Below are 22,080 nucleotides of genomic sequence, written 5' to 3' on the forward strand. Positions count from 1 at the left end.
ATGTTTTGGCATAGCAAAGACAGATGCGATGTGTAAAAACCCAACCAAAATATATTACTCATCAGAGTGCAGCGATCTGAAACGTAATATCATTTGGTAATAGGCTTCCCGATCGACGTCATCCCACGAAACAATATTTCACGAGACTTGTCGAAAAAATGCGCCGCGAGCCTGAAGTTGAAAATGCCAGATTTGTTATTAATGAAGAAAAAGAAATAGACGTTTTGGCACTTGTAGAAGTAAATAATAATGTTTGTCTAAGAGAGATTGCTGTGGAATGTCAAATATCAAAAGATACTGCATTTAGAATTTTGCATAAATACAAATATTGAAGTTACAAATATCAATTACATCGACATCTCTATGAAAACGACGAAGAAAGAAGACTGCAATATTGTGATTGGTTTTTGAGCCAATATCATGAGAATAATAGATTCCCGTTTAAAATAATTTACACTAATGGAAGTCGCTACACAAATTTGGGATCGTTTAACGAAAACAATAAAAGATATTAATCTAAGGAAAACTAGGCCATACCAGGCTGAAAATCGAAATTTTCAAGTACGTTTTGGATTTAATTGTTGGATAGGTATAATTGGAAATAAAATCTTGGTACCGATATTTTTTGATGGACAACTAACGGGAGAAAGATATTTGGGTTTTTTAATGCAAGAAATCGAACACTTAATAAATTATTTGACATGTCAAATAATTTACTTGTTTTTTCATTGGGTAAGTCACGCATCACTACAGTCGGTTTTACAGTGACGCGACGGCGGCGCTGTGATCAATCCAATAGCAAGAGATAAATAATAAAATTTCAATAATGCTGGTTTTTTAAAAGTACCCATTGTCGATTGTCTTATACCAAATTATTTTTAAAAAAATACACTTTTTTAACTATGGTAATGAACCACCCTAGTTCTATTTGAAAAAATTGAGTTAGAGCCGAAAATACGATTTTGCAAACTTTAAACGCATCTAGGAAAGCTGTGAAAATCAAAAGAGAGTCAATTATATTGTTCTAGGACTAATTGATGTAAAATTAACGATTTTAAATTATTCATGACACTCTAGATTGAAATTTAAAAAATTAAATAATTTAGAGGTTAGATATCAAAAGTTGACATATGGGGTGTCATTTTTCTTAGTTTGTAATTTCCTATCAAAATATGTTAAAAAAGCTGGGGAGATCCCATTTAAAATAAGAAGATTATTTATGGTTAAACCAGAAGTGACAGAAAAAAACTGAATACGTCAGCCAATCCCAATTTGGATGCTACACCCTCTTATCAAATTTAATTTTTTTAACTTCAAAATTAAAAAAGTTATAGGGGCAAACGACTTTCCTAAGACAACCGGTATAAACATTTCAAATATAAAAAGATACACAATTAGCTCAAATGTAAAGATACTTTTTCCAGTACAGAATTTGATTTCAGGTCCTAGGTATATAAAAAATCTATTATACCTCAAGTAAAATATTGTATTTAAAACTTATTGAACTTAATTTAAGTATAACAAAAAATATCATTAAAGATTTAAGTTCATATTTATTTTAAATACGTGAATAAGTCTATTTTTTCTTCTCTTCAATTTTTGAGAGTGTGAGATAGTATTTTGTAAAACTGTGACTGTGACTGTTTTTAGGCGGCAATGAATATTACGGTGAGATTGATTTTTAACACTAATAAAAGATCTTTTCATAGGAAGATGACTCTACGAGAGAAAGTAGAAGGGAAAGAAAGAGAAAAAGTCGATGGGGAGAAAAGGATCTTGATGTAAAAGGACCAGTAATTCTTCCAGTGTTGGTACCTCCCGTGAATACTGCCCTACCACCTGGTATGCAAGTAATAAATATTCTTGCAAAGTATTCTTCTAAATATAATTGTTTACAGTTCCTGGTAGCTCATCACTGCTAAGCAGATTGACCCGGAATGATCCTGGCTTACTTCAATATGCAGTTCAATCCTATGGTTCTACAAATCTTTCAGATGAAGATTGGAAAAAGGCTGAAGAAAATTATAAAGTCCATCTACTCTATCAAGACATGTTGAAAAAAAGAGAAGAAGTTGAAAGGTAATATGCTAGAAAGGTTACGCATATTAATCGCATTAGAAAATATTATTACATGGTTCACATCAAAATTATTATGTAAAAAATTAAAGAACTCTAGTTTTAACATAGTAGCTACATACAATGTGTCCAAAAAGTCAGGAAAAATACCTTTTACAGGTAAACGATTTAAATGGTTGAAAAATGCTCTGACACGTCAAATCTCTTTTATTTTTTGCATGTTTTCAGATTTCTGAAAAATATACAAAGTATGTCAAGAAGACTGGACAGCTGTCAACTTTGTTACTTTAAATAGAACCTTTAATTAAAACCCCATTTATTAATGCATTTTTGGATTCTATGATAAATTCTAAACACATTTCATGTATAACATATCAAACTTAAACTGTTTTCGAAATATCAACAATTGAAAATCAACATTTTTAAAAAATTTACCAGGATTTAAAATCCAAATTATTTAACTCTCGGTACTTTTTTGGGTCACAGGTGGCAGGTGGGACACTTTGACCTTGATTAATAGATTTGACGTCTTCGCTAAGTCTAATATGCGGTCATGGAGATCTGTTAGACCAAAGACGAAGAAATTGCTAATTTATTTAATGATTTATTTCCAAATCGAAATCCAATTACTATATCAACTTGTAGCGAGGGTTCTTACGTACTCGCCGTAGGTCCACCCTCTAACCTTTGACGTCGCAGGGTATCCGTCAACCCCCTTACTATTTCTTTGTACAGAAGTTGACAAAATGCCTCGGGCGCCACTCTAAGTAATTAAAGGAGCTTAGAGTCCCCTCTAGCCTCTCGGGTAAGCCTTTAGACAGTGGAGAAACCAGGGTAGAGATTGAAAGTAGACTGTCCGGTTATAATGAGATCTTATTGCTCTTAATCTTTATTATTACAAATATTAATAAGTAAGTAACAGTTTTGGTTGCTTAAAACTAAATAAACAAAAGTGTCCTTAAAATCTAACAATCCCCATTACCAATTTCTATGATTAAGCGCAGGCAGTTATTTGGGAAAATGTACCGAAAAATTCGGCACTCTATCAATGTCGTAAAATAGTATGATTCAAGGAACGGGGTTATGATGTTTTGTACAGGGTGGCCCATAAGAAAATTCATTTTTAAGAAATTCAGTAAAAAATAACGACAATGTTTTGGTATTGTTTATTGACTGAAATATAGAGAGTACATGGGAATTTATGTTGTAAAAATTAAATCGTCCAAATGATGTCCTCTGCGATGACGGCACTCCTCCAATCGTGTGCGGAAATTTTGGAATACCTTAGTAAGGATTTCTTGTGAGATTAATCCAATTTCCTGTCGGATATTATCCTTAAGTTGAGGTGTAGTTGTAGGATTATTACAATACACTTTACTCTTAAGGTGTCCCCATAAGAAAAAATCAGCTGGAGTAAGGTCCGGACTTCGAGGAGGCCATGAAATATCGCCTCTGCGAGAAATCAGTCTTGCGGGAAACATTTCTCTTACCACTGCAATACTCAAGTTGGAAGTATGGCAGGTGGCTCCATCTTGCTGAAACCACGTATTTAGGTTATAGTGGTGCGAGTTTTACAAATATGAGCTAAAAAATTTCTTAACATTGCTGGGTAGCGTTCCGAATTCACAGTAATGGCTCGGCCTCGATTATCTTCAAAGAAGAAAGGTCCAATAATTCCCCACTTAGCAATTACAGCCCAAACAGTAACTTTCGGAGAATGAAGTGGTTTTTGATGTTTCACGCGCGGATTCTCGGAACTCCAATAACGACAGTTTTGTCTATTCACAAATCCATTTAGATGAAAGTGAGCTTCATCGGAGAAAAGCATATTCTCAAAGTCTTAAAGAGTATCCAACATTACATTTGCGAAAGTCATTCTTGCTTCCAGGTCCGAAGGTTTTAATTCTTGGACTTGCTAGATCTTATAAGGGTTTAGTTTCAAATCGAGATGTAAAATTCGTTGCAGACTCGTCCTCGGAATCATTAGAGTTGAAGACCGTTTGCGAGTCGACATTGTTGGTGTAGCATGTACCGATTCAGTAACCGTTGAACATTTTCGACGGTTCGTGTAGTCCTTGGTCGACCTTGAGCTCGAGTTTTCTGTATTGAACCAGTTCTCTCAAATCTTCTAACCCACTGCTTAATTAGATTTGAACTGGGAGCCTCATTAATGTCATGCAGTCTAAAATGTCGACGGAAAATTCGACGAACAACTACGTATGCATGATTATTCTCATAATACGCCCGAACGCAAAAAGCACGCTGCTCTGCCTTGTACTGCGGCATCATTACTAAATTCCCAAATATGAGCTATACGACGGTTCCACTGTCGCATTTCTCCCACTACACAGGCACGATCTGCGGCGCAAGGAAAAATGAATTTTCTAATGGGCCACCGGAAGCAAAGCCGGAAACTCAACACCAATCAAGCGAAGCAATCTCAATCAATCGGTCAACATTTACCCCTGCTCTGTTAATATACGGATAATAAATAATAAAAAAAAAAAAAAAAATACTTATATATTTATTACCATTTAAAATTATTAAACATTATTACAGAATATACGAAACAAAATTCCATGAATATACAAATAATTCAAAATTACAACAATTTGTTTGGTAATCGGAGTGCAACGCGATTTTTATAAAAAAAAAACCAATACACATGCAAGTACATAAGATTACTTGTACATGTGCTGTACAACCCGTGTTCCTAAATAAACTATTTTCTAAAAAACGCAATATTATGTATTTATAATAAGGTCCATACCAAAATCATAAGGGACAATATGTGCATTTTACAATGAACTAGCGAGTGGCTATGAAGCTGGGCAAAAAGAAAAACAAAAGAATCCAAAGACGAGCGAGAACGGTATAGGGGCGAGCACGAAGGGTAGATAACAGGCGAGTGAGAATTCAATTTTAATGTAAATATTTGCAATTAGCAAGATCAGGTGTGCAGAACATTAATTAAAACAAAAATACCATTTTATAAAATACGGTCACATTAGGTTCCCATAATTTGCGTGTTTAAGAGATATTTTTTTAAGTTTATAATAAATTTTTTAGGCGAACATTCCTTTATATAAATAGGTAGTTCATTCCACATCCGAATGCCCATATATAAAAAAGATTTTTTAAAGGTTGCTGTTCTATGTAAAGGAATTCTAAGCAAATGGGGATTTCTTGTATTATAAGGAATATCTTGATTAAAAAATAAATTACTTAAATTTGCAGGCTGTCCGGTTTTCATTATTTTATAAATTAAATTAAACATATGGACTTTCCTTCTATTGCTCATATTCAGAATTAAATTAGAATTTAAATATGGAGTTATGCGGTTTCTAGAGGCAATATTAAATGAATATCTCATGCAACTATTCTGAAGTTTTTGTATTTTGTTCGATAAGTATTTAATTAAAGAATCGCCGTATACAATATCCCCATAGTCAAGTAATGAAAGAACTAGTGTATCACACAGCCAATATTTTATTTTTAAAGGCAACATTTTCTTATACTGATAAAGGCCCTTTAATCTGATGTAGGCGGCTTGACGTTTGACTTTAATATGGGAAGTAAAGTTAAGATTTGAATCAATAACTACACCTAAATTACGTTTTTCAGTTACAACTGGAACAGACTCGCCATTAACAACTACTTTAAACCTGTTTGAAACCTCTTGCAGCTGACTCTTGTTATGTGTTACAACCATTACACACGATTTTGATGCGTTAAGTTTTAAGTTATGATTCTCAGTAAACACGGCCAAGCTCTGTAGATCAGTATTTATTTTATTTTGCGCCTCATGCAGACCTGGAGTATCAAAAGCAATATATACCTGGGAATCGTCAGCATACTGTTGGAGTTTTGAATTTTGAAGACACTTTTCCATATCAGCCACATAGAGAGAAAACAGCAACGGTCTTAATATGGATCCTTGTGGAACACCCATGGTAAGAGGCATGAAGTTGGAGAACTCATAATTTGACTTTTTGATTACCCGAACGCAGTGAGACCGACCCTCAAGATAAAATTGGAAAAATATAATGGCATTTGTAGACAACCCAAAATAGTGTAATTTAGCTAATAGTAATTTATGATCAATGGCGTCGAATGCTTTACTAAAATCAAGTAGGGTTAAGCAAGTTATCTGTTTTTTGTCTTCTTTAATTCTAATATCATTAATAAGGCTTATGAGACTTGTTGTAGTACTAAAAGATTTTCGAAATCCCGACTGACAATCAGGAATTATTTTAAACTTATGTAAATATTTAGAGAGTTCATTATAAATGTGACGTTCTAATATTTTTGATATAACTGGTAAAACGCTTATTGGTCTTATGTCTTTAAATTCTTCAGGGGAGGAAATTTTAGGTAAAGGAATAAGAATAGCTTGTTTCCATTCACTAGGATAAATTTTCTGCAAAATACAACCATTAATAATATTAACTAAAGCCTCTAAACAATAAGGAAGACATATATTTAAATCTTTAATACACATTTTATTAACTCTCATTGCATTAATTCCAATGTTTTTTATAATATTCGCAGTTTTTCCTCATCAATTAAATTGATATAAAACTCTTCCTGATTAACATTTAGTTTATTATTTTTGTAGAAGTCAATTTTTTCATTTGAGGTTGATTTTGTAAAAGCCACGGAGTTAGAAAAAAATGAGTTTAGGTCAACTGCATTATTTAGTGTTTCTGGTAAAGGATTGGTTTTAGTTTTTGTAAAATTAAGTTTTTTAGCGGTATTCCAAAAATCTTTACCTTTTTTTAAGGAAAATTGTTTGAAATATGCCGCTTTCTCTCTACTTATGGCATGTTTAGTGAAATTTCGAAGCTGTCTGTAGTAATTTAAATTCCCAGGAGTTTTCTGTTTTAAATATTTGTGACGTGCCTTATCTCTAAGTTTCATTAAAAATTTTATATTGCTCGTGATCCAGGGAGTAAAAGGTTTCTCTTGTAATATTGTAGTTTTAAAAGGTGCATATTTATTAATTAAGTAAGTAATATTATTTTTTAGTATTGCAATTTTTTCACTAATATTATAAGTATAATATATATCATGCCACGGGAGTTGTTCTGCCTCGTTTTTAAAAGCTATGGTATTAGTTTTTGCATAGTCACGATATTTTATAACTTTTTTATATGCTTGATATTTAGGAATATTTAGCTCTATATATGTTAGGTTATGATCAGTTACACTCTCTGGCATGTATACAGATTTGACATTCATGTATTCAAGGTTATCACTATATTATTATATTACCACGGACTCGATTATTACTTAATTATCACCACTTTGAGAGGACAAGTAATACTTAATAAACGCGGCTACTGCCTGCCCTACAAAACACGAAGAAAGATAGTGTCCAAACCACAGTTTTAAAAGTTTATAAAATGGAGCGGAATCAATATGAATATTCTAATAACAAATCACAGATAAAAACTCACAGCGGGAAAATAAAATACCACCGACTTCCAAGCATGTAAAAATGACAACTAAAATACCGTAACGCGGATAATTTTACGATTATTTTATTAATATATAACCCGCTTACTACCTGCCCTACAAAATACGAAGAAAGATAGTGTCCAGGCACCAGTTAATAATCGCGGCTGTTGCTTGCCCCACAAAACACGAAGAAAGATGGGCCCAAACAACAGCTTCAAAATAAAATAAAACGAAACGGAACGGAACAATATTAATAGCAACGGATTCGATAAAGATCTTAATACGCGAGCTTGGAAGCGGCTGGTCAACTGTCAACAGGTGGCTCTTACCTACCTTTTTATACCCATCGCAGGAATTTGGATGCCGACGACTCACGAACATCCTCGGAATCAATCGTGGGATAAAAATGCAATTGGGAAAACTTAATGAAAATAGCGTTTTTCCTCATGAAAACGGTACGGATTTATAGGCTATGACCTTATATGGTAAACAAACTTAGTTTCAGCTCTCAAAACCGGGTATTTCTAGGTGAAAACAGCGGCACAAAAGCTGGCCACATGTGTACAAGAAAACCGGCTTTTCAGGAAAACCACGGGAAACGAAAATATAATTTATGTTATATTTTGCCATAGCAGACATGCCCCTTCATATAACAGGGCTTCCCAAGGTAGGTAAACCTTGAAACTTGCAAAATAGAACATGTAAACAATGCAACAGCATGAAGGAAAAATTTCATGAAAATAACCGTAAAACTGGAAGCATAGTGATGAAAACCCTCTCAGTTTTAGGCATTTGTGGTTCTTTATTATCCTAAGAATAACCAGGGCTGGAAACAATCAAGGTCAGAGACTACAACATAGTCAACGCAGAACTAAGTATAACCTATAAGAAATCGAACCTTTCCAGGATACTATCAGGCTAGAAACCTCTTTGAGTTGGTTTCTTTATGTATGTTTACAATTATAAACCTCTCATGACTCACAGGTAAAGCTTAAAATGTATCTTTTTGTTATGTAAATTATAAATTTAGAGGTTAAATTGTTAACGGAGCAAAATTATCTAAGTTGTCTTATAAAAGACTGCCTGGGCTTACCCTTATTACTATAAAATAAAGACAAAATCTTGTAACTTCGTTACAAACTATTCAGAAAATAGTAAAAAGGTTGATCGAAACTGGCAGTATTAAAGAAAGAACTACTGGAGCCATGAAAATCCACATTGAATGCGGGAAGTGCGTACCCAGTATCCCCAAAAAGTTAATGTGTGGGCTGCAATATTTGACATCCACATTATTGGCCCATATTTTATCGAGGGAAACTTGACTTCTGTAAAGTATTTAGAAATACTTCAAAACCGCATTGTTCCTGTAATTAGACATATGATTTCAACAAGATGGAGCTCCTCGGCACTATAGTCGGAGGTGCGTGATTATTTAAATTTTACTTTTCCAAATACATGGATAGGCAGGGAGGCACCATAGAATGGTCAGATAGCTCCCATAGAGTATTTGTCACTAAACCTGCAAATATAGAAAACTTAAAACAACGCATATCAAATGATGCTGGGCAAATTACACAAGACATGATTCGAAACGTTATTGACAAATTTTATTTCAACCCTGCCTATTGTCAGGAAGTGCAAGGAAAGCATTTTGAACATTTAATTGACTGGTTTTAATTTGTACCAAGGTTTCTATTACAATACCTTTATTAAAAAAGAGCGTTACTTGCTTGACATATTGAAACTAGAAATTTGTTTTATTTAAGTTTCAGTTAAATCTAAGGTTATTGTTAAACGATAGCTTATGAAACACTATGATAGGAAAGTGCAATCGGTATTTTTCCAAGTTAAATCGTTTAGATTTTATAGCCTGGTAAAGTTTTTAAAAATGTTGATTTTCAATTGTTGATATTTCGAAAGCAGTTCAAGATTGGTATAGGGTATTATACATGAAATATGTTTAGAATTTATCATAGAATCCAAAAATATATTAATAACTGGGGTATTCTATTTAAAATAATAAAGTTGATAGTTGATCAACTTTCTTGACGCACCCTGTATATTTTTCAGAAACCTGAAAACATTCAAAAAAATAAAAGAGAATTGACGTGTCCGGGCGTTTTTCAACCAGGCAATTGGTTTACCTGTAAAAGGTATTTTTCCTTCTTGGTGTCCGGAAAAAGGAGGCCAATCCGCCGACCACATATAGGTCGGACCAAAATAATGCGACTTTCGTTATGCCATTTTTTAATTAGGCGCTCGGTATTTAATATACAGGGCGTCAAAATGAGAAATATAAAATCGTTTTTTTTTTAATAAGTCGAGTGTTTCATAAGATATTAAATTAAAATTTGGTGTGAGGGGTTTTTTTGAAACGAGAAATTGAAATCACGGATTTGCTATACCTCGCAGAGGGCGCTTCCTGCGGTATATTGCATGTGTTGAAAATGCCAAAACTTTTTTGTACCCCTGTATAATAAAGTTCTAGTAAAAGATTCTAATTATCCAATCTTTTCTTGTAAAAAAAGTATTCTTAGTAAATGTCGGCCTGAGAATCCGTTTATTAGATATCTTAATTTTAAAATCTAGATACATTTTAACAAGTTAACAAAATAAACGTAAATTATTTTTCTAAATTAATGCTAAATTACTTACTTTAATAATAATCATAGAATAATCACCCTAAATTATTTGTCTACGTGACCTCCATTTGTTTGTATACACATACGAGCCCTCTTTATTAATGAATATCTAAGGCTTTGAAAAATATTTGGTTTCAACCTGAAATACTCTCCAGCTGCAATGATTCTTTCCCTTAAATTATCATGAAGACTTTCATACATCCCCAAACTGAAAAATCCAAAGGTATAAGGTCGGGCGAACGGAGTGGCCACGGAACAGGAGCATCTCGACCCCTACCAATCCAGCGACTAGAAAATACTTGATGTAAATAGTTCCTAACATTTATAGTAGAAGAGTTGAAACCAAAGATTTTGTCTTAAATTTAGAGGCAAATCGTCAAGCAAATCAGGCAGTATTTCTTGTAGAAACAACAGAAATTAATCACCAGTCAAATTACCTGGTAAAATGACAGGTCCTAAAAGAAAGTTATCCAGAACACCTGCCCACTTGATGATGTGTCTCAACTATGGCCCTAGGATTCTCTTCAGCCAATATGTGTGCGTTATGGATATTTGTCATGCCGTTTCTCGTGTACGTCGTCAGAAAACAGAATCGCCCTTATAAAATCCACATTTCTATTATTCATTTCACATAACCATGTACAAAAAGCAAGTCTTATTCAGGTGAAGATGAAATGGGTAAAGTTGTTGAACTCCGTAAAATATTATGTGTCTCGGTTTTCTCAATTCTCACCCGTTCAGCCAAAACCCTAGTACTATTGTTTGGTGATTCTTCGACAACTCTTAAAATTTCTTCCTCTTGCCCTAATTGCACCGCACGAGGTCCGCCGCAATTACCCTTCTGTCTTTCGATGAAACTTCCAGTCTCCCTTAGGCAGTTAATCAAATTTAAAAAATATTTTCTTTTGGGATGAAATCGATTGGGGAATGTCTGGGTATAGCGTCTAGCGGCTAAATTAGCATTGGAGTCACATTTTCCTAGTTAAGAATTGACAGGTATTTACCCTTTACAATATTATTTAAAACTTGCCAAACATCAAAAATATATTCACCATTTCGGAAAAGGGTACATTTCTTGGTCTATGAGTCATTATGGTTTTATAAGTTGTAAGAAAACACACCAAATACAAATATGTAATTAAAAAACGTAGATTTATTTTAGGAGTAATTTAGAAGCTTGTAAAGAGCGTCAGAAGCGTTTAAATTTGTTACTTTGACAGTACGTAAAAAGTTACTGGATCCCGAGGTCAGCCAATTTGTTTAGAAAGAAGTATCTAGATTTTAAAATTTAGATATCTAATAAACGGATTCTCAGGCCGACATTTACTAAGAATACTTTTTTTACAAGAAAAGATTGGATAATTAGAATTTTTTAATAGAACTTTATTATACAGGGAAACAAAAAAGTTTTGGTACTTTTAACACATGCAATATACCGCAGGTGGCGCCCTCTGCAAGGTATAGCAAATCCGTGAACGGATTTCAATTTCTCGTTCCAAAAAAACCCCTCATACCAAATTTTAATTTAAGATCTTATGAAACACTCGACTTATTTAAAGAAAACGATTCTATGTTTCTTATTTTGACGCCCTGTACATTGAATACCGAGCGCCCAATTAAAAAATGGCATAACGAAATTATTAATTGAATTCTTAGAACTTCCAAAAAAAGTCTATAAAAACTGTAGATCTTATTGCTTAAACATGTTATGAACTCTTTATCATAAAATGATCTGCAAACGAAAATTTACTTAATATTTAATGGGTGCTCCATTTTCAGTGTCACTTATTTTGGACTAAATTATTATTTTTTTTAGGTTGCAGGCTCAAGGTAAAAATAAATACGAATACGACTCAGATGAAGAAACAGACGGTGGTACTTGGGAGCATAAATTAAGAGAAAAAGTAAGAATTTTTTTTCTCTTAATAATATTATATAAATTCACGTGACAATGTAACATTTTGTTTATTTTATTACTGTTTTTTTTTGTAAATAGGAAATGCTTGCGACTGAAAGATGGGCCTCAGCATTGACTGAACAAGCTGAAGGCAAACATCACATAGGTGACTTTCTGCCACCGGAAGAACTAAAAAGATTTATGGAAAAGTCGAACGCTTTAAAAGAGGGTCGACAGCCCAGTATCTCGGATTATAAAGAGTTTAAAATCAAAGAAGATAATGTAGGCTTCAAAATGCTGCAGAAGTTAGGTTGGTCCGAAGGACAAGGATTGGGCCAAAATAATGCCGGAATCGTTGAGCCTGTTAATAAGTAGGTAATTTCTAAAATACCAAGAATTTTTTGACCATATCATTATTATGGGTGATCTAAATACACATTTTTTTGATATAAATAAACCGATATCTGAATACTTTGAATCATACTCTCTTATCAAAATATTGAATGAACTAACCAGAGGAACGTAGCACCTCATTTTTGTGAGCCATGCTAAATTTGTAACATCATGCAGTAGACACTCTACTAGCAAGTTAACGGATAATGAATTAGTTTATGCTTTTCGCTTAGTAAATTGGATGAGGGGTCAAATAAAATTTGCCAACACAAATTTGTTTGGAAAAGGGAAGTGGCTGTATTGCTCGAAGGATAATACAAATTAATCAAACTAGTTGTATTCAACGCAATTTCTTTTTAGAAGCTTAGCAGAGCGCTTTCGGCGTATGAGCCATCATTAGTGCTAACTGAAAATGAGTTGGGTGTTATATGCGTAAAAAAACCTTATAGCTAAAGGTCAATGAATGGATACAACTAGTTTAATTAATTTGAACAAATTTGTTTGTATTTTAAAATGTTGTTAATTAATTTTATGAATTACCCGTTTTTAGAAAGTAATTTTTTTATGTGTTTAATGATATTTATGTGAAAATCTGAGTGTGACAGTTCTAAGGCTCTTTGTCATATTTATTTGTGTTTAGCTTATTCGGGACGCACGTCGAAATTAATAATTACTTCCTCCGTCCGGGCGCGGGAACAAATGGCATTTTTGTTATAAATTTGGCATTTTATGTGTAGGGTTGGTAATTTGCTCTTTGTTTTTATGAATGCTTTGAAAATGTCCATATAAGACAAAAATACTAATTTGTTTGTTCTCCTTTTATTTGAAAATATTATTTCCGTCTTTTTTTTTTCAACGTTTTATTTATTACAAGAATATACAGGGTATCCGGAAATTACGCGTCAGGATTTCGTTGGTCGATTCTACATGAAAAATTAATGCAAAAAAACTTCTATACAATTTTTTCGAAAAAAAAATTGAGGAAGACACGGGGTGTTAAAAAAATATTTTTTTCTTATTTTTTTTAATAACTTTTTTTCTAGTGTACTGATTTTCGGCCAAATTTTGCATGCATGTTGTGCATGTGTTTCTTTGTATTCACCTTTTTAATTTGATGCTAGTCGTCAATGAGCAAAGGCTTAAGCTGTCCTTCACCTTAGGAAAATGACTTAGAACTTTTTTGTTTTAATCGTTTTATAAATTTGGATGTCAAATTAGTAAAGAGCATCAAAATATCTTTTAAAAAGGTGCTCTGGTTGCATCATAGTAGAATTAACGGTTTCCGAGAAAAATGGCTTTAAACATTAACCGTCCCTTTAATAATTAAAAATTCGTCTTCAAAATTAGCACAGCAAGAAACATACATTGTTAAAAGGTAATTTGTTAAGTAAAATAAATAATTTGTTAATTTAATTTTAAAGTAATACTCATTCATAAAAAAAATGCGAAATGTTGCTTTCTTTCCAATCCTTCTTTGGTAGTTCCAACGAATCCTAGAGAATATGCCTTCCTTCCGTTAAATTATTTCGCAATGGTTAATAATACGTTTTCTCAGCTCTTCACGGTTATTTATAGCAACCTTGTAAACGAGAGATTTTAGGTAACCCGAAAAGAAAAAATCCATAGCGTTTAGATCTGGCGATCTGGGAGGCCATTGCACAAAGCCACCGCGCCCAATCCATCTTTCAGGAAAATTTTGATAATGTTCTCTCACTGCTCCATTGAAATAGGATGGAACGCCTTATTTGAAGAGGAACATTATCTTGTAGATTGGGCAACTCATTTTTTAAAAAATTTAAGTAGACCTCGCCATTTAGCCTTCATGGGAAAAAAAGGTGGCCCTATTAAATGATCCTCGTCCCACACATTGAGAGAAAATTTATTCTGAAAACGTTGTTCTATAACTACATGACGGTTTTCGTCGCGCCAATAATATTCATTATGAAGGTTTATTAAACCATCATGTCCAAAGCCAGCTTCATTGGTAAAGAGAATAAAACGTGTGAAATTTTGATTACGATTATGAAGGTTTCTAATGGTCCTACAAAAATGAAGTTGAGCCACTGGATCTTCAGGGTTTAAAGCTTGAACCTTTTGATAATGAAACTGATGTAAGAGTTGCTCTTGTAAAATTTGAACTCTGCACTTTTCGGAATATTTTCCTGAGTTGCAATTGATCTTCGGATTGATCGGAGTTCCGTTCTTTGAGTTCGAGTTCTTCGTGGACAAATTCTCCTAGTCTCTGATGGGTAGTGCTAAACATTTGCGATCGTCGTATTCGTCTATTCGTAGATGATTCTCTATACAAACCTTGTGATCTTACCATATTCCGCCCAGCTGCACCATAATCATAATGCATGTCGCATAGTTTTGCGTTGGAATACAAATTATTATCATTATTATTCACCTTATCTTGAATCTTAATAATTTTATAATTATCAGCATTTGTCTGAACCTACCAACCTGTGTTTACATTTTGCTCCCAATTAAATTGGATTTTTTTGTGTATTATTTCCAAATTTATTGCTATATACTGCTCAAATGGACTGATAATAAGATTATCTAATTGAGTAGAGTTGGTTTTTGAGTGCATTTCTTGTGTTTCCTGAAGTGCGATTAGTGTGTTTATTCTAACCTCAAAATGTCTGGCACATGTTTCAAGTGCAAAACAAGTTGTATTTTTAAAGAACCAAAAAACTCTCAGGATATCTTTGGCTTTCCATGCGACTATTGCAAAAATGTTATGTGCAAAAAATGCTCTGAGGTTACCTCAACCGAGATTAGAACATTGACATTATCTGATCAGGTAATGCCATATATGTGTAAGGAATGTACACCTAAGCTTAAAGAAGTCTTTAATCTTTCTACCCGTGTTTCTGCCTTGGAGAGTGAGGTAGCTGAGGTGAAAACCAAAATCCATGTAGTACTTGAACTTGTTAGCGAGTTTAGAGAACTCAAGGATAGCCTAAAGGAGATGAAGCATAACTTTGATTTGGCCCTTGATCATATCAAGACAGATCTTAATTTGCTCAAGGATGGTACAGGAAATCAATCAACTCTCCAACCTGGAATTTCTCAACAGTCTCAGCCTTGTAGTGACGACAGAAAAGATCATGCAATATAATGATTTTTAATTTTCCTGAAAAAGGCGTACAAGAAGACCAGAATACTGTTAATTCTCTTATTTCAAATTTAGTAGGTTCTGAGACCCAGGTGAAAAGTGTCAGTCGTATAGGCAAGAGAAACAAAAATGGTTTTAGATCAGTAAGAGTCACTTTACACAGTGCTGAGGATGTTCGAAGAGTTTTGAGAAGCAGAAGATATTTGGACAGGTCTCTGAAGGTTTTTATTGACAATGATTTAACCTTTCAACAGCGTCAATACCTAAACAATTTAAAAAATGAATTAAAGACCCGACAACAACATGGTGAACAAAATCTGACCATTAAATATGTTAATGGTGTACCCAAAATTACATCAAAAAATTAACTGGTTTCATAATATTCATGATGAAGATTTTTTATTCATGGAATAAAAAATCTTCCGATGATTTTCTGGTTTATTTTCAAAATGTTCAAATGTTTTCAAAATGTGAGGCCTCAGAACCAAATTGGACTCTCTTCTGATGAATGCTTCTTACTCCCAATATGGTATAATTGTATTGAATGAGACCTGGTTAACCAACAACTTCTCTGACAACGAGTTGCATTTATATGATTACAATATTTATAGAAAGGACAGATCTGCTGAGCCTAGTGTTTACTCAAGAGATGGTGGCGTACTTATAGGTGTCCATAAAACTATCAGGAGTTCATTGCTTGAGCCTGACCCTCATATAGAACATCTGTTTGTCTTGGTTGGCTCAGGGGAGCAACAAGTTATTGTGGGCACTGGATATTTTCCTCCCAGGGCAGCTCTAGAGTGTTATGTTGCATTTAGTGAATCTCTGGACAAGCTATGTGATGATCTTCCCCATTGTAGGCTATGCATTCTTGGTGATTTTAACTGTCGAAGGACTCAGTTCCGTTGGCACTGCTGTGCAACCTGCATCACCCAACGAAGTGGAAGCCATTGAAGCCGTCTCAGTTATGTGCTCTTATCACAACTTATACCAGGTCAATACTATTAGAAATGTAACCAACTGTATGCTGGACCTGATCTTCAGTGAGGACCAGAATCTAGACATTTCCTTGGCTGAGGCTGCTATCTATAATACCTGACAGGTACCACCCGCCCTTATCTTTTACTCTTGCAGTGACTCGGGCTAGGAGTGGTGAGATTATTGGGAAGGGTTTTTATAGAGACTTTAGCTCAGTGGATTTTAATTTGGTTTCAACCTTTCTTTCAAGCTTTAATTGGGACGTTTTATTCTTAAACAGATCTGTTAATGAAATGATTAATATTTTTTATGAAATAATTTATTTGTGCACTGATCTTTATGTTCCTTTGAAAAAATATTCAACTAAAAAATTTCCGATTTGGGTTTCAACAGAACTTAAAACTATGATTGTTGAAAAGAAAAAATTGCATAAGCAATATATGAACACAAAATTGAACTCTGATTATGTTAAGTTTTGTAATATTAGGGCTAGATGTAAATCCTTAAAAAGACAGTGTTATGATGATTATATTTATGCTACAGAGCTTTCCCTGAATAGCAGCTTGAGAAACTTTTGGAAGTTTGTGCGCTCCAGAAAGGGCAGCTCTGCAATTCCCAGTGTGATTTCTTACAATGGTACTACCTGCTCTTCAGGTGAGGGCATTGTGAACTTATTTGCAGAATATTTTTCAGAAATGTACACTGACAAACAGTGCATTATTCTTCAAGATTTGACTTCTAACCATTTTCAACTCTCTAGTCTTAAAATATCAATTTCAGATATCTACACCGAACTGTCCAGACTGGATGTGACTAAGGGTCCTGGACCTGATGGTTTACCACCGGTTTTTCTAAGGCAGTGTAGTTTTTTATTGGCGAGACCTCTATTTATTATTTTCAACTTGTCTTTAACTTCCGGTATTTTTCCAGACTACTGGAAGACCAGTTTTATCACACCTATCCCTAAAGCTGGAGACAGCTCGCAGGTTCAGAATTATAGACCAATCAGTATTCTTAGTACAATTCCTAAATTGTTTAAGAAGTTTGTTTGTGTTGTCCTTACATCTTTTCTTCAGGGCCAATTATTAGATGAACAATTTGGTTTTATTGCGGGACGTTCTACGGAACTGAATATTCTATCCTTGATATCTAACTGATTTTCTGTCTGAGTCCTTGGAGAGGGGGTATCAAGTGCACTCTTTGTATACCGACTTCTCCAAGGCTTTCGACAGGGTTAATCATAGGCTTTTGATCTTTAAGTTGAAAAAATCAGGGATTGGAGATCCACTGCTGAAATGGCTTGAGTCCTACCTGGTGGGTCGAACGCAGCTCGTTAGAGTTCTGGACTTTGAGTCTCGGGAGATTTTGGTGCTGTCTGGTGTCCCACAAGGATCCCACTTAGGGCCTTTGTTATTTAACCTCTACATTAATGATATATCAACATGCTTTCAGTACAGCTTCTTTTTTCTTTTTGCAGATGATTTAAAATTCTTCCTTAGAGTCTCATCTCTGGAGGACTGTTTCAGACTCCAATCGGATTTGGATGGGCTTGTTGATTGGTGTACAACAAATGGTATGGATCTAAATGCTGGAAAGTGTTACTCAATGTCCTTTAAAAGAAATAGAGACCCCATAAACCACTCCTATTTTGTTGGTAATACCATATTGAAATCTGTCTCTCATATTAAGGATTTAAATGTGACACTGGATAGCCCTTTAAGTTATATTCCGCACATTTCGGGGGCAGTTACCAAGTCTCTGCAGATGCTTGGATTTATCAAGAGGTGCTCAAGGGACTTTTATAATATTTCATCTATTTGTTTGCTCTATTGTGCACCTATGCGTCCTCATCTAGAATTCAGTTCCTGTGTTTGGTCTCCATACTATAATAATCATATTCATAAGATTGAAAGTGTACAACATAAATTCTTAAGATATATTGCCTTTAAGCAAAATGGAGTACCTATAAATTATCAGGATGAGTTGGACTATCAGTAAATGGAAGCCTCATTGAATTTGAGAAGTCTTGAAACTCGTCGTAGACATAAAGATTTCAAAGTATTTTACAACATCCTTCACTCTCAAAGCTTTTGTCCTGCACTTCTTAATAAAATAGGTCTTTATGTTCCACCTAGGTCAACAAGGCAAGTTACTTCTTTTTACAGCCAAGCACACCGCACAAATTATGGTCACAATTCTTTTCTGGCAAGGACTGTTAGGCTGGCTAATCAGTATTCTGATGTAATTGACTGCTTTGAGGGGCGCACAGGGTTCATTAAGAACTTAAATCTTATTAATTGATAATGCTGTCTTAAACTAGAACTATAAGGTGTTGTGAATTGTGATGGTAATTGTTCCTTTGTGTTAACTATAAGTATTGTCTTTTTCTTTTTTTTTTCTCTGAACTGATTGTTCCAAGTTATAGGTAATCTTTATATTCTAAGCTTTAATTGTATGTTGGGTTAGGTTAGTTTAATCATCCAATTATTATTCTTATATTTTTTTGTAATATTGGGCCAAAGCCCGTTGATATATTAAATAAACATTGCAGATAACATTATCTGTCAAAATTTATAATACAATGTCATAACTAACACTTTAAATGTTGATATACAGGGTTACTGGTAATTCGATACATTCCTTTGGAGATGTGATAGGGGAGGGGGTAAGAAGTAAATTGAACCCTAATATGTATTATGCAAAAGTTGATAGTTTTCGACATATTTAATTTTTTCTGTTTTTCTTCAAAATGTAGACCTTAGTGGTTTAAAAGGCAGTTTCCAGAAAATCCGCTGTATATTTTTTTAACTTTTTAGGCAAAATACATGCTCAACACAATAGTGTTACGTTTGTAATGGCAAAAGTCCCGCAAATAGTTGTAACCATAGGTAAATTCTCGATGCAAAGTGTAATTTTTTTTTCATAAATAAAATACTACACTTTCTAGTGGATATTTTTTGAAAAAAAATTATGCTACATTCTTCAAAATTTCCTTAAAACTTCCTTATTACCTAAGCTAGCTCACAGGATACAAATGCTTAAAAGTTAGGTGACATGATTTTGTATTTTTATTATAAATTGTAAAGTAACGCATTTATCAGTATTTACCTTCACAAATCTTGTTCAAAATGAGAGCCTCTATTGCGAATACAGGCTCGGCAGCGCCTTCTCATTTTAGTCTTTGTTGTTCTAATTGTTATGGTATTCCTGATCTTCTGGGCAGCGTTGGTTATTCTTTGGATAAGATCTTCCCGGGTAATTATTGGGGTTGCATAAACCAGTGCTTTCATTTGACCCCATATGCTATAATCAAGCGGGGTTAAGTCAGGGCTTCGTGCTGGCCAAGCTATTGGACCTGACCTACCAATCCAACGATTCGGAAAACGTTCATCCAGGAACTGCCGAACTGACCGCCGAAAATGAGCTGGACAGCCGTCATGTTGAAATATCATTCGTCCTCTAACGGCGAGAGGAATATCGTCAAAAAGATCTTGTAGGTCATGTCGTAAAAAATTTTCATAAATATCCCCATTTAAATGGTCTGGGAAAAAATGTGGTCCTATTACATCCCGGCCAATAAGTCCCATCCACACATTTACAGAAAACTTTCTTTGAAAACTGGTTTCTGTTGTTAAACGGGGATTTTCTTCGGCCCAAAAATGAAGGTTATGAAAATTTGTAATGCCCTCATGACTAAACTTTGACTCGTCCGTCCACAAAATGTCGGTTAAAAAAGTTCTATTGTCTGCATCAGAATTTATAATAAATCTGCAGAATTCTACCCTTCTTATCGGGTCCCCTTCTTCCAATCCTTGGACAGGCGTATAATGGTAAGGATGGCTTCCCATTTGCCGAATCGTGGACCAAACTTTCCATTGCGATGATCCTGTTTGCTGCGCTACGGCATTAGTGGATGTGGTTGGATCGTCTTCAAAATGTCCTAATATTTCCTCCTCATCTTCTGCTCGATATAATCGAGGAGCGCCAGCGTCACCTTTTCTTGGTTTTACGGATCCAGTTTCAGCGATAGCTCGGTAGGTCGAAGCGAAAACACGGACATTTGGAATGCGGCGGTTCGGAAAGCGACGTTGGTATTCTCGGCGAGACTCCGCGGCATTACCATTGCAAAACCCATAAACAAACATAATATCTGCATATTCAGCGTTAGTAAACGTGGCCATAGCGCAGAAACCAATAGAATACCTTCTTTGAAAACACGAGAAAAATAAACTCGAAACTCGTAATTTAACTACTTTCCACAACAATTATTGCTGTCAGACTATCTACAGATCAAATTTTTAACAATAAAATTAAAAAAACAAATTGTTGCTATAGTACTTAAATACCATAGAAGTAAATACCACTTGGCATTTTTCAAGTGCGTTCTTACTATTAATAATAAAAATACAAAATTCTGTTAAAATTTTTTGTAGCATTTATAGCCTATGAGTTAGCTTAGATAATAAGAAAGTTTTAAGGAAATTTTGAAGAATGTAGCATAATTTTTTTTCAAAAAATATCCACTAGAAAGTGTAGTATTTTATTTAAGAAAAAAAAATTACACTTTGCATCGAGAATTTACCTATGGTTACAACTATTTGCGGGACTTTTGCCATTACAAACGTAACACTATTGTGTTGAGCATGTATTTTGCCTAAAAAGTTAAAAAAATATACAGCGGATTTTCTGGAAACTGCCTTTTAAACCACTAAGGTCTACATTTTGAAGAAAAACAGAAAAAATTAAATATGTCGAAAACTATCAACTTTTGCATAATACATATTAGGGTTCAATTTACTTCTTACCCCCTCCCCTATCACATCTCCAAAGGAATGTATCGAATTACCAGTAACCCTGTATAATTATTGATATATAGCTGAAAATGTCCTCTTTCGAAAACACGCGTAAACCTGACGACAGAGAATCGATGAATATGTTTATAAACAATACACCCCTCTTGCCTCTGTACACATGTTGAACTCAAACAAAGTTTACTAATTCTAAGTTCTCAACGCTTTACCAAGTGCGACGACAATTTTCCATGGGTACTGTGATGAATAAACACAAAAATATATAACTTTTATAATGACTTTATCTTTTTCTTGTGAAAGAGCGGGATGCATGTACTCACGGTCAAGTAAACCTAATCAGGGAAATATGGACCTTCCTTTTTATTAATTTTTTTGGTTTAAAGTGGGATTGTGCGCATTTTACGTCTTATTACGTTTTGACATATTTTATGCACTCTAATATGCATAAGTATATCTAAGGAACCGAAATTCTTATCATTAGTTCAGCAATATTAGGACAGGACACCAGGTGGTTTGCAAAATCAGACTGTTTTTCAGAATTACAAACTTTTTGTGAGTTTGACTTTGTGTTTTTATTTTTAATTTGTATTTTATGTACCAAGTCACTTAGAGATAATGGTCTATTTTACCAAATTCCTTTTGCGATGATACAGGCAGCAAAACAGAAGTACTACCCATGTTCACAAAGTGTACCGGAATTTT

General features: G+C 34.1%; 1 protein-coding gene across 3 annotated transcripts in view; it reads left to right on the top strand.

The window, feature by feature from the left end:
* LOC126741448 (uncharacterized) overlaps positions 1–22,080 on the top strand; it is a 101,914-nt gene that overhangs the window by 71,045 nt on the left and 8,789 nt on the right. For 2 of the 3 annotated variants that reach the window (XM_050447860.1, XM_050447862.1), the window contains 4 exons: positions 1,710–1,842; positions 1,899–2,079; positions 11,995–12,082; positions 12,175–12,446. In XM_050447860.1, coding sequence (XP_050303817.1) covers positions 1,710–1,842; positions 1,899–2,079; positions 11,995–12,082; positions 12,175–12,446 — 674 coding nt within the window. Of the gene's footprint in view, positions 1–1,709; positions 1,843–1,898; positions 2,080–11,994; positions 12,083–12,174; positions 12,451–22,080 lie in introns of all 3 variants that reach the window. The other variant, XM_050447861.1, reaches the window with a different exon arrangement.

This window comes from Anthonomus grandis, chromosome 10 (assembly GCF_022605725.1).
Source record: "Anthonomus grandis grandis chromosome 10, icAntGran1.3, whole genome shotgun sequence".
NCBI lineage: Eukaryota > Metazoa > Arthropoda > Insecta > Coleoptera > Curculionidae > Anthonomus > Anthonomus grandis.